Source organism: Kryptolebias marmoratus, linkage group LG23 (genome assembly GCF_001649575.2).
Source record: "Kryptolebias marmoratus isolate JLee-2015 linkage group LG23, ASM164957v2, whole genome shotgun sequence".
NCBI lineage: Eukaryota > Metazoa > Chordata > Actinopteri > Cyprinodontiformes > Rivulidae > Kryptolebias > Kryptolebias marmoratus.
This window is the reverse complement of record NC_051452.1, coordinates 11373918-11390306: the sequence shown is the minus strand read 5'-3', so window position 1 is coordinate 11390306 and position 16389 is coordinate 11373918. Positions and strand designations below refer to the sequence as shown.

The following is a 16389-nucleotide window of genomic DNA, read 5'->3' as shown; positions in this document are numbered from 1 at the left end:
CGGCTGGCCTGGGAACGCCTTGGGATTCCCCCGGAGGAGCTGGCCCAAGTGGCTGGGGAGAGGGAAGTCTGGGTCTCCCTGCTTAGGCTGCTGCCCCCGCGACCCGACCCCGGATAAGCGGAAGAGAATGGATGGATGGATGGATGGATGGCTGCTATAATATGTCTTATTTTAATTAAATTCCCAAGCCTCAAAGCAAATATAGTTGCGCAAACACATTTTTATCATTAATAACTTTATTTTCCCATAAAATATTCAACATTGAGAATTATTTACAGCAGTATATTCACTAATTGCATGTATTTACATATGTTAACATACAGTCTTAGTAAAAACATAATTATATTAAGCACAGCATAATTATTTTCTTGATATGTTTTGTTTTTTAGATGCATTCTTGTTGTCTTAACTCCTAATATATCACTTCTGACATTGCACAGACCTGAAACAGAAAATCAGCAGTGACCTAGAGAGAAAATTGCGTTCATGCACTATTGTTCATGTGTATTCAACAAGACGCCTACATTCCTCTCATTCAGCTGCCTGCTAACTAGAAGTCTTGGATTCTTCTGTTTCGCATTGTATTGTGTTCGATTCTATTGTGTGTCAGGGCATTGACAAGAGTGACAAAGACATGACAAGACAAGAGGACAGATGGAATTAAATTTCTGCACAATTTCCCTCATTTATAGAAAATACAGGGGGCTGAAGGTGATAGAAAATGTAAGAGAAGACAACGATTGGGTGAAGAAGGAGCTAATAAAAAGAAAAAGCTAATGGCAGCTTCATTTTGTCAACCAAGATCAAATATTGTTAAAATGTTTAAAAAACCTCCTTGATGAGTGTGTGTACACCAATTAGGAAAGTGTTCTCCTTCAAAAGCTGGCTCATAATGAGAAAGCCCTCTTGTTTGGACAAAAGAGGAGCCTTAAAAAAATGAGTTCTAAACAATCAGTAGCAAATAACAGCAATTTCACAGCTAATTCGTGGATTTCACGAGTGGATGCCTCCATCACCTCCCTCCATTTAATGCCGAGAATAGAGACACGTGTGACATTATAACCGCAAGATCAAACTGTGTGATGGATGGAGGTCTGACTATTTAAGTCTAGTTTGAGGGTTAGTTTGGGGTTTGACACAGTGGAAAGACAAGATAGTGTCAACACATTAGGTGTTTCTAAAGCTAACCAGCTAAGGGCAGCCTTTTTTCCAGGCCCTGATGCTACATTTAACCATGTTGGATGTTTATGCTTGTTAAATTGTTGCCTTCATTGTAGTTTTGAGTGGTCTGCGCTTCAGAAAGTAGACATTAACCTTTAAAAGGGTGACATGCAGGTTGTGGCATTCTTAAACTAGATAATTGCTATAATCCATACAATCTTGCAGACACTGAGATAAAATTTACCGCAGAAGTAGCTGAGAGTCATCTCCATCACATACTCTCTGAGGTCTTGGTTTAAACTTTAAACCCACTCTCTGGCACCATAGCACATAAAATCGATGTATTTTACAATGTGATATGACCATTTTTTGGCATTAGATTATGTTCTGCATCCATTTAATGGACAATTTTAATTCTTCAACGTGAAAACTCCCGTGTGAATCTACTTGTTGTTTAATTCATTGTGACCAAGTCGCTTCTTGTATGCCAACTGCAGAGTGTTTTTTTAAAGAAATAATAATAAAACTAGAAGCACTCAGAGAGCGCAATCTCCACCAAGGCCACAGCGTGATGAAAAAAAAATTGTGATGTGGATCATAATCTGGATCAGCATCAAAATTGAATCCGTTGTTTTTTTGTGACAGCCTCAACATTTCCCGAAGATTCAAATCTGTTCTTTAGTTTTTACCTGATCTTTGCTGACAGACAGACAACAGAAAACAGAACCTCATTGGCGGAGGGAACAAACGGGTCACATGTTGGAGCAGAGACAAGTTGGAGCAGAGGCAAGGCATTTTCTTTGCCCCATAAGGTGTCCAGCTGCAGAGTTAGCGCTGATCTGTAACCTTGACCTTTGACCCAATCACCACCAAAATCTAATCCAGTTTGACGTTTTCTGAAGATTTCATGAAAATCTGTTCATAACATTTTGAGTCATCCTGCACACAGACAGACAGATAGACGCTGCCAAAACATAACCTCCCTGGTAGAGGTAACAATGTGACTTGATGCACCTGGGTACGTGTTGGGAATGACTCTCAGCTACTACCACATCAAATTTTAGCTCAATATCTGTAAACCTGACAGAGTTAGAGCCACTATGGTGTTTATAAGGGGAGTTGGCGGTGGCAGACATCTCGAATCCGGTCAACCTTTTGGTTTTTCTTCACATCTTTACCTGGAAAACTTCCAGTTGTTGATCCTGAAAATTTCATGAAAATCCATTCAAAACTTTGTAAGATTGTAAGTAATCTTGTCCACAGACAGACAAGATTACTTGCTTTTAAACGCGTTTCCCAAACACTTAATTCTTCCTGCGTGTTAATGTGGTTGTCAACTTTGAAACAACATATTTTCTATTTGCATAGCTGTGAGCTCAAATATTTCTTAGGTACAAATTCTCATGATAGGTCACGTTCTAACTGGCTAAAAGTCAGATTGCACCAGGAAAAGGGAAGGAAATAAACCAAAGAAGAACAGAGACTGAAACTTAAAAAATATCATGATAGTTTGCAAAGCAATGTGATTGAAAACTTAAAAAAAAAGTCTTGTGTGAAGATAAAGTGCAGCTGTGGATGGTTGTTTCTATAAAAACAAGAAATGTAGTGTAAAACACACAAAAAAATTCAATAATAAAGCATTTTTAAAAATATTCTATCTCTACACACTGAAAAGGAATGTTTTGGTCATAATACGGCTAAAGTTTTTATTGATTGGAGCCAGTAAATTCCTGGAGCCTTCATTGCTTGCTGGCAACTTTCTTTTCATGGATTCAACAAGAATTATACATATATATAAGATAATATTTGATAATTGCAAAGTATTTACTATGCAAGGAGGGTTTTGTTACCTTTGAACCTCTGCCTAGTTAACTTCCAGGAAGTGAGCATGTAATCATCCTAAACAACGCAAAACTTTTTCTTTAACCCTGATTTCACGCTCAGAAAGGACAGTTTATGGGATTAGCCAGTGTTGGAACCTTATATTTTTAAGTCATCTGTTGCTGCGTAGACGCCTGTGGCGGTTTCGAGGAGATAACTCCAGTATGAATTCTTAAGATTCTGAGTGTGCTCCATCCAGGATTCCCTGGCAGTCTCGGCACCGGTTAATTCTGTGGATCTTCTAAACATACGCTCATGCGCCCGAGGAGCCGAATCCGCTGCTCGTCGGGAGCACACACCAATGCGCTCCCAGCCATCCGACCTGAAGCGTCGACGTGAGTAAAGCGGTGATGAAGCGCTTGGAAAGGACTTGGTTACACCTGAAATTACACCACCCACATGCCTACATATTCTAAGCAATGCGCCCTAGAAACAAATCGCAAGGTAGACACACCACATTATTTATATTTGAAGTTTTAGAGTTGACAAAAATGGCGGTAAAGGACTTTGGTCGTTCTGCTCTCGTTTTGAAAGCAGCTGAGTGAGTCATTACACTTTAACTTGTGGTAAAACCATTAAAAAAAAAAAACAGATTGAAGAAGGTAAAAAAAAATGCACAAAATGTAAACGGGCTGCCCCTCCCCCCCTCCCCCCCTCAACTATCTACTTCCCTTCTGTGCGATTTCTCTCCTCCTCTCCAGATTTCACCTCTGACAGTCTTGCCCTAGATATTTCTCCATCCTTGTCAGATGTTCTCGCAGGTTTCATCGGCTGCCAGCTGTGGAGGAGAGGACGTGGAGATCAGCGCGGATGAGAAGTGAAAAGGATGACGGGAAACCAATCGATCCAAATCCTTCATCCTAATCTTGTTGACGTCCTCGGATGGAGCAGACGGCAGCCCTGGAGCGACTTTGAAGAGTATTCGAAAGACAGAAATTCTCATTTTCAGCACAACTAGCTGCTCCGTTTACAGCAATATGCACATATAGGATACTTACACACTCAAGATTTGCATTTTTTTTCTTTCCCCCTACTTGCTTTACACATTTAAAACTCCTCAGGTGTGTTTTATTAATCAAATCACATTTTGAAACACTTTCGAAAGGTCGGACTTGTCTAAGATACTCTACTGCACCCCTGTGGCTTGTGAGAACAGTGCACCCACAAAAAGTTCAATTAAATTCATTAAAAGAAGTCAGGAATAAATAAAAAAAAAAGCTTTAATGTATGCCCACTTCTGCTTTTTATTTCAAGCAAATGTACAATCGTTTGCCGTCCATAGCTAAAGAAAAATTGGCAAAAAATCCACAAGTAAATCTTGATATGACTGTTAAAAACTGTATACAAAAAGACTCCAAAACTGTACAATAATTAGCCTAGCTCTATATTTATATACTGTTCTTGCACATGTATATGCTGTGACTGAGTGATTTGTAGATAGTACTGATTACGAGACAAACTTTACAACAATACGGCACAAACAGACACGTTCTGTTTGAAGGCTGTCATTTTAGAAACACGACAAGAAAGAGCAAAACAAAAAACAACCTTAAAATCCACAATTAATGGCTTTGAAAGTCTCTACAGCAGAGTGTCATTCCTCACAGCACTGCTCAGTGCATGTCTGTACATCAGCTAACACCACAGTTATATCCTTTTTTTTTTTTTTTTTTAAACATTTAAAGCTAAGCATACGTTTGGTAACACAGACATGTCCAGTGTTGTTTTGTCACAGCGCAGTTCGAGTTGTAGAAAAGCTCACGGACATAAATAAGACACATAAGACACCAAATAATGTCCCAAAAAGTAAAAAAAAATATATAAATATATCTGTTGAGTGCATACAAACAGAACTAAATTCATTAAAAAGGAACAGATTTCAGAAGGCTAGTGTCTTTAAGTGCCAACGTTCTCCCAGTTTCACATAGAAACTTAACAAATAAAAAGCCCAGAAGTTGGAGACTATTTTAAATTTAAGTGGTCAAATTCTTTCTGACATTAAAACAGCTCTGTCCTTTGAAGCTTTGGTGCTCAACTGAAAGCAAAAAGAAATTATTTTACTAACATGACAGACAAATTACGTCACTAATACGATTAATTTCATTGGTCCAAGTTTGGAACTTTGAGGCAGCCATTTTAGTTTGCAGTGTACGTTTTGAAAGTTATGAACAGTTAATATCCTACCTGTCATAGATAGCTCCTTGGACAAGATGAGTTTGGAGAAATAGAGTTTAATACTGAACAAACTATTGAGCTAAAAGAAGGGCCAACACCAAAGTGGACTGCTGCCATCTTATAACGGCTCTGAACTTGTAAACGCTGAATTATTAACCCTTAAACTGCTGTCAAATTACCATTATGTGGTTATTCTGCTTGAAATACTATGATATTCCTGCTGCGAGTGCCACAGCTAGCTGCTGCCGCCTCCATTTGTCCTTGTAAATAACTGCAGAACTCGTGTGGCGAGAAACTGACAGCAAAGTGAAGGTTTAATCCATGTTCGGGCTCACCGGTCCGATCAAAGATCTGAATTATCCCTTTAAGACAAATGAATTCAAGCACGTCCAAACTCTGCTTTGCTTCGAGCAGATTCGGGTCATTAAAGATGAAGAATGAAAAGAAAAATCCTGGTTCGTAGCAGTGATGGTCTAACCATTTTTCACTTTGCACACAACTAAAAACCCTGTTTCAGAAACAAAACAAACACTAAACGTAAGTTTGTACTGATGTAGATTTGATCGATGATTGTGCATCAGTTCTTGTTTGTTCGAACACCTTTGACAGAATAATCCGCAGCAATACTTTTTTTTTTTACATTCATCTTTTCACTGCCATTCTCCTCTCAGTTGTGCATCCTTACATCTGTTATTTGCAGAGCCTTTGTCCCATCCAAATGCTCCCTAGAAGTAGTAAATTCACCGTAAAGCAAGCACAGACACTCCATTTAATAATAAACTAAGACAAGGCACCTAATGTAAAGCGGCTAAAAGTATCTCTACTGTAGCAGCAACAAGGCTTTGGTTCATAGAGGTTATTAGCAACTTCTCTGCTCTGTCTCACGATGGATAGAGAGATGGGTTAAAAGAGGGAGATGCAGGAAGGAAAGACGAATCGAGGATGATGATGATGATGATAATGAGGCAGGTGGAGGAGACTGTGGGTGCGAAACCTTCCATATCACTTCAGCAGAAGGAAAGTGACAGAAAGAGAGAGAGAGACGGCTACAAAGACAGAAAAAGAGGAAAAAAAAATGATGCAAAATTCAAAACGCGACAATTTAAATCATCTACGAGGCTTTTCAAAACGCAGCCCGTCCAAACCCGCAAACATCAGCTGCCTGAGATTTGATGACCTGATTTAGATCCCTGTCCTTCTACTTGCGTCAATATAAAGATATTTATGATTTACTTATACAACAAATTAATTTAAAAACAGTTTGGGGAAACACGCATTTGAAAAATAATAACTTAAAGTTGTGTTTTCGCCCCAGGTTTGCTCATATACTCGTTTCATTTCATGTATTTTGTACCTTAATCTTTAAATTCTTCTCATTTTTACTGTTTGCTTTGGGAATATCTGAGTAAATTCAGATTAGATGCACGCAGGCAGAGACTTTAACATAACTTGGAGAGAAAGCTTGTGCTTATTATTTATTTAAACAAAACGTTTCAAATTTTTTTAATGTTTTAAAAAAGTAAAAAAAAAAAAGTAGGAAAGCATGAAAAAAAGAAGGTGAGGAATCAAATGTTTGGGGAAAAAAAGTGGTATAATTGTGAACAAAATGGAGTGATTTCAAAAACTCATAAATCCATATTTTAATCACAGTGGATCATAGTAAACATGTCAAATGTTTAAACTAAATAACTACCATTTTTAAAGCAACAGATCTCAAAAAAGCTGTTCAAGGAGCAACAAAAGGCTGTAAAAGTAAAGCTACGAATAAGAAACAGCTGGAGGAGAATTTTGAAACTAATTTAGTTAATTGGCAGCAGGTCAGGAAGAGGACTGGGTTTTAGAAAAAGATTTTAGAGGCTGAATCTGTCAGAAATAAAGATGGGCAGAGGTTCAGCAGTCTGTGGAAAAACTGTCTAAAAATAGAGGAACTATTTCAGAATAGGCTGGGGGCTTCCCCGTAGGTTAACTGGTAACTCTGAATCGTATCTAGGTGTGAATGAGAGTGTGAATGGGTTGTTTGTGTCATTTGTCTCTGTGTGTCCCTGTGATGGACAGGAGACTTGTCCAGGCTGTCCTCCGCCTCTCGCACAGTGGCGGCTGGAGACAGACACCACCAGGACAGAAGAAGCGGGAAACAAAAATGGATGGATGGATGTTCCCTACTCCACCATCTACAGATCATAATGTCATCAAAACAGTTCAAGAACCTGAAGAAGTCTCTGAGGTCAAAGGTCATGGCTGAAAGTCAGTATTAGATGTTTGTGATCTTGGGGCCCTCAGGAGCCGGTGCATTAAAAACATGTCCAGTTCTGTTCTGGACATCACTGCATAGACTGAGGAACACTTCCTCAGATCCTTGTCTGTAAACAGAGTTCACCGTGCCGTCCACAGATGCTGCTTAAAGCTCTATCAGGCAAAGAAGAAGCCAGATGTGAACACCATCCAGAAACGCTGCCGTCTTCACTGGACTAAAGCTCATTCAAATGGACTGAGGCAAAGAGGAGAACTGATCTGTGGTCAGATGGATCCAAATTTGAAATTCTATTCAGTCTGAAAGCCTGTTATCAGCGCTCAGTCCAAAAGCCTGCCTCTCTGATGGTATGGGGGTGCATTAGTGCCTCTGGCATGGGCAGCTTACACATCTGGATAGACGGCATCAGTGCAGAAAAGTGCATACGAGTTTTAAAACATCTGCTCCCATCCAGCAAAGACCCAGGACTGTTGAACAGCTAGTTCTCCATCAGACCAAAATGGGACAAAATTCCCTCCAAAACCTCCAGCAGCTGCTCTCCTCAGGTCCTGGATGTTTACAGACTGTTGTTAAAAGAAGAGGAGTTGCTTCACAGAGAGAAATATGGACCTGAAACATCTTTAAGATGTGTTGCTGCCATAAAATTCAACATTTCTTAGTTTGAACATTTGATACGTTTACTGTGTTCCATTGTGAATAAAATAGGGATTTATGATATTTTCAAATCACTGCATTCTGGTTTTATTTACATTTTACACGTAAATAAATTGGACATTTTTGGCCAATTCCACAGTGTTTCCACCACTGTGTAGTGACAAAAAAAAAAGAAACGGGCAGGTTTTCAAACAGTCACCATATCTGACCATTTCGAACACAAAAAACTGAACACAAACAGATACCTGTCTGTGTAAATAAAAAAAGTCAGAGACATCATTATAGAGTATATAATAAAAAATTAGGGCACTTTAAAAAGGTTGTGTTAAAATCGTCTCTTAAAGACAAATTTTGAGTGTTTGTTTTAAGGTGCTTCGATTAAATTAAAACCTAACTGTTATAAGTTGTATTTTTACACAACTTTAACTAACAAAACCTACATTCAATCAAGCTTTTACCTCACAGGCAACAAACTTAATAAATGACTCCACAGTATGCTTCAGGTGTTGCCTGAGAAGTTAATATTTATCCACGTCTTTGGTAACTAATATGGGTAGACAATTATGGGGTTTTATAAGGCAACATTAAGGCAGCTAAAAAGTCATCACACAGCTATTTCTGCTGGTAGCAAATACAAAACAACGAGCCACATACGTATACAGCTAAAAGCTCTACACCTGTGGTGTCCAATCCCGGTCCTGGAGGGCCGCCATCCTGCAGGTTTTAGATGTTTCTCTGCTCTTCAGTAGGTCTTCAGGTTTTGCAGCAGACTGTTAATCACTTATTCAGATCAGGTGAATCAAAGCAGAGAAATAACTAAAACATGCAGGATAGCGGCCCTCCAGGACCAGGACTTGACACCCCTGATTCAAGCAGAGAGAAAATACTCTGCAAAGGTAAAAACACAATAACCTTCTAGCTTTCAAGCACTCCCCTATCTATTTCTCTGAACACACATCTTTACCTACAGCTGTAGGAAAGCCTGAAAGTGTCGGATGTAGAGTTAGGTTGTGTTCTTTTTTTTTCCTCCTTTGGCTTATTATAAAACAGAAAAAAAAAAACAAGTTGCCCAACATTCAGGCTTTCCTCCTGTTCTACACGCCTCCTTACGGTGCTGTGGGATGTGAGCGCAGAGCCCTATGGAGCGTTTCTGGACAACAAGTTTGCACACAGGCAACAGCGGTTCGTCCTACGAAGAGGCAGAGACGAGACAGAGAGAGAAATGAGCTGAAAACAGGAAAATGTGTGGTCAGAGACAGACTGAAATCATCGTCATCATCATCATCGCTCCAGTCGCGACACAATCACATAAATGTTAAAAAAAAACAATAAAAGTTAAAGTACACTTTAGCTGCCACTGAAGGCAGATAATTGTAAAGGACCAGTGCGTGTGTTTTAGTGTGAAATCACAGCTTTTCAGTCTGTTGTGACGTAAATACACTGAGCCCTTTGCAAGTCGTGGAGGCCTCGTGGCTGGAGATCCTTCCCATGATGCATTGTGCCCACACTTTGCTTTAGCCTGAACCGTTATCCCCTAAAAGTATTTACCTGCTTTCCGAAAATACAGTCTGTTGTTTGATTCCAGCTCAGTAACAGAAAGTTCCCAGATGCTTTCAGAACCGTCTTCCTTACTTTTTTTCTTTCTTTTTTTTTTTTGGGTTCAGTTTGACTCAAAACGGAAATATCTCAGAATATAAACAAAGAAAACACTAATAAATTAGACTGAGGTCTCAGGTCCCGCCCCGCTGTAAGCACTCCCCCGCTTCGAGCTATCTGCAAATCGCAGGAGGGGGGCAAAGGTGCTGTAGTCTGGCGGTCTTTGCCAGCGCGTGTACATGACTTTCTCGTTAGGGGTGTCGGACCTTCGAGGGTTCGGGACGCTCCTCGGGTGTTCTGGGCCTCGCTGGCGGCCGCCGGCCTTCGGTTGGTGGTGGAAAATCGCCAGCGGGGTGAACTCCGACAGCTGGCCCTTGTAGAGTTTGTCAGCATTCTGCATGGGGGAAGGGAAACAGAAGTGAGACATGATGGGAATGTCTCTGAACGAAAACGGGACTCGGAGTCCTGCGAATAATTTAGAGCAGGTGGACGTGACACTACTGTCTCAGCTGGTCAGAGTTCAAACTGTAGACACTTCTTTAACTATTTAGAAGAAAGCTAACCTGAGGCATGTACTACAAAGCAAGTTGAACAAATCCAAGGTATCTGGCTTAACTAATCCTAACAACGATGTTATCAGCCACCATGTGGAGCCAGAGATGAATCTTCAGTCACCTTAATTATTTGAGGAAACCAAATAGGTCTGTCCAAGTCCCCTCTTCGTGTTGCAACGGGGTACAATTAAGCGCTTTAAGTGTCGTCAGTTTGTCTAGTGCGTTCACGCCACTGCTGAGGGTGACCTAGTCTATTTTTGAGCTTTCTTTTTACAAACTGACATAAGGGACACGGGCTGTGTTTGCATCAAAACAAAATTAGAAGGAAGTTTTTTTTATTTTCATAAAAATGATTCTAAATTCAGTTTGTTGTATTACATTTTATATTGTTTGTTGCACAAAAAATTACATTGTTTGTAAAGTCTGCTGCAGGCTTGATAGCTGTGGTAGTTTTCCACCACCGTGTATAAAAGGAAGTGGAGATAAAATGATTGGCTTCTTGAAGGGTTATTTCATGTCACAGGGGATTATGTAATCCACTACTCCTTGCAACTTTAAATGTAGGAGCTGAGGAGTAATGGCCTAAATATCTAAGACAGTTTACTGTTATCCAGACATCAAAATGCAACGTAAATTGATATCACTGAATTGTGATATGATCTGTTTTTTTCATAATATTGCTGTGGATATAAACAAAAACAACCTATATATGATCAAATTTGGTGATTATAAGCTCCACCCAATTTATCTTGAATAAATGGCAAATATATTTTGTTGTTTAGTTGTATTTAATTTAATGAAATTAATGTTAGTTCCTAATTTTCCTAATTTTTGACAGTTACAAACTTTAGAGTATTCAGCTTTTGTTTTAGGACATATAGTTTGTAGAGACAAAGAAGATTCTCTCAGTTAATGCTACGCTATTTTTCAATTATTATTATCATTACTTTTTGCTTTCTAAGGCTTTGTTTTTTATGCCTTTATCTTTAACCTGCTCCAGAACATCAGTTACCGTGGTGATAGATCCTGATAAAACAAAAAAGAACCAGATTGGTGAAAATGAAAAACAGTAAACTCTAACGCTGCTTAGAAGCACTTCTTTTTTTAATGTAGATTTCTTTAAATAAACTGGCCAGCTGTAATAATATTGTCACTTCCACATATACCAGGAAAAAAATAGCAAAGCTTAAATAAACAAACCATGCAAATTCAAACAACCACTGAGCATGCAGGAACAACCAATCTGCAGGAAGACTCGTTTTTGCAGCCATGAAATGAGCCACCAGATGGCGCCAAAGCTCCACGTAAGCGACCGGCAACCTGGAAGCAGGTGTTTCAGACTTGGCCTGGATATATTTATGTCATCCAACTCCCAAACGGACAGCGTTGGATGTCACAAAGATGGACAGCTCAAATAAGTGAAACCGCACACCCTGGCGATGTACAATCCATCATCACACACCGAGGCAAATTGTGTTTTCTTTTACCATGCTGAAACCAGTCAGACTTCCGTGACAGCTACTCCATCTAGCAACGAGTCTAAGCTCTGGAAAGCCAGGTCCCTCTCAAACTTTGTCGTATCGCTCTCATGCTGTGGGGGACACATGTAAACACAGACACATGGAGACAAAAACATAAAGGGAGAAGCTTCTACGTGCACAAAATCAAAAGGAGAAAAAAATGATTTTATAAATGATGAGATGGAGACTCAGATGTGCAGGCATGCACTCCGACAGTGAAATGACTTGATGCAAAAAACACAGAATGTAGGAATCTCTGCAGCGAGACAGGAGCGGTGGAGGGTCACCACCTGAAGGGCTGGGTTAGAAACTCATTCGGCTGGAGGTCTGAGACAGCATGAAGATGGTGGAGGGCTCAGAGGCAAGGCACCGACGCTTAGTCTAACAGAGAGGACCAGAGAAGGAGGAGCAGGAGCAGGAGGAGGAGGAACCAGGAGGTCGGAGGGAAAAGTAAAAGGAAGAGTTAAAGCTCAGGAAGTTAGAAGGTAAAGGTCACTGCATTAGAACAAAACCATCAAGATGTTCAGCTTCCACAAAGAGGTTGATTTCTACAAGAAGTCTTTACATTTAAAAAAAAAAAAACAGCCAGGAGGTTAAAGTGGTAGTTCAGCTATTTTGAAGTGGAGCTCTGTGAAAATGCTAAAACCTGTTATAGATAGCTCTTTGGAGAAAGAGAGTTTAATTCCTGCCTTCCTAAAACAACGCCGATATCTTTTGTAACATGCTCATCCTGGAAGTGACCCAGGCTGCACCAAAGGTGCTACAGCAAACCGCTGCTGCTATTGGCTCTAAAACAAATAATGAAATCCTTGTAAATGAAACTATGAAATAAAGTATGTCGCCTACTGCCTTGAATGCCAAAGTTGGTGCAGGATTAACCTATTTGTCCTAGCTGAGGTCATTCAAGGAGCCATCTACAGCAGATAAGATACTGATCGTTCAGAACCTTTCCACAAACCCCTCTTCAAAACATCTCAACTTTCTATTTAATATCAAAGGATTAAAAGGATCTCTACAAAGTCACTTATTTGGGAGATTTCAGGGGAAGAAGCAGAGGGAAGTACAGGCTGAGACACGAAACGTGCCGAAAGTTGAAAACCTCCCTGCACAGAGGAGGAAGGGCAGACTTCTTGTTCAGCAGACAGCTCCAGCCTTTTAACATTCATTATTTATTCACACGCTGACTTTCATCCCTCTGAAGCCCATACGTCTGCTCCACTCTTTTATTCCCGTTTAAAACCAAACGCTTCATTCTGATGAAAAATGTATGATTGGTGCTATTAGTGATGTTCCTGTACTCTCAAACCAATACAGCGCATGCAGCTCACTGTGGAAATCCACCTTGTAAGAGTGTTTTTGTCTCTATTTTGTGTTGAAACACCACAAACCCTGAGCTCACCATCATTTGTTGCAAATATTGATCTTTTTCGCAGTATTTCTGAAATGTCAGTGCGCATTAATCTGCTGTAACTTATTAACAATTAATGTCTTTACCAACGCAGCACTTTTCGCCCCAGCAGAGTAGCCACTCCAGACTCTGTGGAGGGACTCTTTTTTTTCTTCATTAATAAAACATTCTGAGCCTTAGATGCTAAAAATACCTATTGTACTCGTCTGAGAAATAAAAAGGAGCACCGCACACAGACAGGAGAGACTTGGAGACTCACATCCAGTAAAGCGGGGACGTGGACGCGTCCTGCGCACACCTGCTGACCCACAGTCATCACAGTTAGTAAAGTGTGGGGCGTGTACATCGTGTAAACATCAGCAGTTTGCAGGCAAGTCTGCTAAATGTTTCATGAATCACAATAAGCAGAGGGCGGCGGGATTGATCCACCTGAGTAAGCAAATTGTTACGTTTTCTGCATTTGGATTAATGCTCAGCAAAGTGCAACGAGGTGCCAAAAATGGGCATAAATATTTTAAAAAGTCCAAATTTCCGATCAAGTTTTAAATCTGCCCGTTTAGGTCTGAACCCACCTGGATGCGCTCAGTCGTGGTGGGCCACAGCGCCCTCCAGATGACCTTTTTCACCACGTCTGGCAGCAGACAGGCCGTTATCAGAAGGATGATACTGAGCCAGGCTGGACCGCTGGACAACATCTGCATGAACACGTAGTACATCCTCTGGTAGTTCAGGAAAGGCCTGAATGGGGGAGGGAGGGGGGAAAAAAAGAGGACAAAGTAAAGGAAAAGACCCAACATTAAATTCATTAAAACAGGAGGATTAAAGAAGAAAATTACCAGATAATTCCTCCCCAAAGCAGAGAGAAGACCACGAAGAAAAGCAGCGACCCCCAGATGACAAAATGGTTGATCCAAGTCCAGTAATGTGTGTCCAGAGCCAGCTGCGAGACAGATGAGACCAGGGAAAAAGGGTCAAACTGGACTGTTCGCTTGAATGAAAGCAGTGATGCTGAAATCAGCCGAGGGCGAAGAATCCGCTTACCTTGAATGTAACAGTGAAGACAAGCACAGTGAAGACCAGCGTCCCAAATGTCCAGTTTCCAAACATCTGTAAAGGGAAAACAACAGCAGCTCTGATGAGTAAAACCCACACTTTGTAATCGTGTAACGCCACAAAGCGTTCGTTTAATGCCTCCATTACATCTTGCATTAAAAGCTTTCTGGTTGCAGAAAAGAAAAAAAAAAACAACTTGTGGAAGTTATCACAGTAATTAACTTAAGAGCACGTTTAAAGAGGAGTCAATCAATCAAACAGATGGTGCTCAGGTGGCAACATTCAGGTGGAGAGTCGAGTATCGGATGGATGGAAACGGTTACGATGACAGCGTTTCTCGTTCTGCAGAGGAAACATGGTTTTTAAGTGGGTGTTTGAATTATTAACCGGGAGGAAAAATGGAGGGCCAGTGCCTAGTCTGAAAATGCTTTTTTTTTCTTTACAGCTTAAAAAGGAATGAGTTCAACTCAAGCTGATGTTAAAGGAATAATAAAGCTCTTAGGGTTTGTGATTTAGAGTAAATTAAGTAATTATTATTATTATATGTTTGGAAAAGGAGGAAAAACTTATAATTTTGAGATAATTACTGCGCAGACAACACAAACATCTGGTAAAAACAACAAAAAGTAACTAAAACATATAACTTTTCTAAGCTATCGGTTTATATAAATGTTTTTTTTCCATTACTGCACTCATTTTAAAATGACTGACATTCCACGTTTTAGCCTCTTTGAAAACAAACGAAGTGCGCCGAGCTTTAAAAACCAGGCTCAAGGTTAAATTTCAAACTTTTTTTTTTTTTATCCACTCTATCCTTTGCACTATTTATTGTCGAGCTTTACGATTTAGGTATTTTGTGGTTCATTTTGGACATATGTTCATGTCGGTTTCCTTGCGTGGAATACTTTTAAACTTTGTTTTAAATTTAAAACGCTATTTTACTTATAATATGAAAAGTAAACAGATCAATTTAAAGCTCTGGTCTTTAATTTTGTTTTAAATTGGAAAAAAAATATTAAAAATTTTGTTTATATTAAAAATCTGAACTTCATAAATATGGAAAATGTAATTTATTCTAATTTCAGTCATTAATATTATTGTATTTTCTTAGTTTCTTCAGTCACTTCGTGTTATAGTCACCACTGTTTAATTGTTTGAGACTTTTTGCTGTTTTTAATAATCTCATATGTTTTGTTTGTTTGTTTGTCCCTCTTATAATTAGGTTTTATCTGGTATAAAGCACAATGCATGAAATGTGCTAAATAAATTTTCATTTCATTTAACTTCTGAAAATTAAGCCCAATTTGTTTTTAGTGTTCTTTATTTAACAAGCTACCCGTTAAAACTACTGGTCCCCATAACTTTTTGCAGCTTTTCAAAAGCATCAAATCCCCGATTTGTTTAAAAAGAAAACATCATACTTCTTATCTGAACTCTCTTCTGTTATCTACAAGTCTATTATCTCTACAAGTAAGCAAATAAAAAGCTTTTTTGTTTTAAGGAAGGACCACAAATCTAAATAATTTCATCAGAAAAAGGAGCAACATTGACCTTAAAAGATCTAAAATGAATGTTGGCTAAATGTTTCAGGTGTTAGGAAGTGAAAACACTCGTTCATCTGCTATAACATGAAATAAAAAAATTAAAACACACAGGAGGGGTTTTCTATCTGGACACATGAGCATGAACACAGCCGTCAGCTGCACATGAGATGGACGTGAACAGTGGACGTCAGCGACGGAGACAAAACAGGAAGCAGGCGAGTGGAGCTAAAGTGGAGGATGGTGAGACAGACAGGCTTACCATCTGTGTGTTGGTTGTCATTAGCTGGGAGGAGGGAAGAGAAGCAAAAAGAAACAGCAACACAAAGGTAAGAGTATAGGAAGAAAAACGAGAATATGGCAAGAAGAAAATCATATTCAAATAATCGAGCTTGCGGTCAAAGATGAGAAAGAAATCAAATGAAACAGATGCAAACGATAAAAAGATCAAGCAGCTTTAAAACGGTCACAAAATAATGAGGGGGAGTAAAGCTTAAACGTCGAAAGGAAACCAAAAAAAGATGATGGGGAACCTGCCACGCTGTCACCCTTTAGATGTGAATGGAAGAACAGAATCCGCTTTAATTTAAGACTT

General features: G+C 39.5%; 1 protein-coding gene across 3 annotated transcripts in view; it reads right to left on the bottom strand.

Annotated features, from left to right (window-relative positions):
• Nucleotides 1-9712: 9712 nt before the first annotated feature.
• The window catches only part of atp11a (ATPase phospholipid transporting 11A), a 42343-nt gene continuing 35666 nt past the window's right edge, over nucleotides 9713-16389 (bottom strand). Inside the window, exons 27-32 of one of the 3 annotated variants that reach the window (XM_017430068.3) lie at nucleotides 16057-16080; nucleotides 14242-14307; nucleotides 14037-14140; nucleotides 13773-13938; nucleotides 11760-11863; nucleotides 9979-10112 (exon numbers count right to left, since the gene is read on the bottom strand). In XM_017430068.3, coding sequence (XP_017285557.1) covers nucleotides 11774-11863; nucleotides 13773-13938; nucleotides 14037-14140; nucleotides 14242-14307; nucleotides 16057-16080 — 450 coding nt within the window. In that variant the 3' untranslated portion in view covers nucleotides 9979-10112; nucleotides 11760-11773. Of the gene's footprint in view, nucleotides 10113-11759; nucleotides 11864-13772; nucleotides 13939-14036; nucleotides 14141-14241; nucleotides 14308-16056; nucleotides 16081-16389 lie in introns of all 3 variants that reach the window. The other 2 variants (XM_017430062.3, XM_017430064.3) reach the window with 2 other exon arrangements.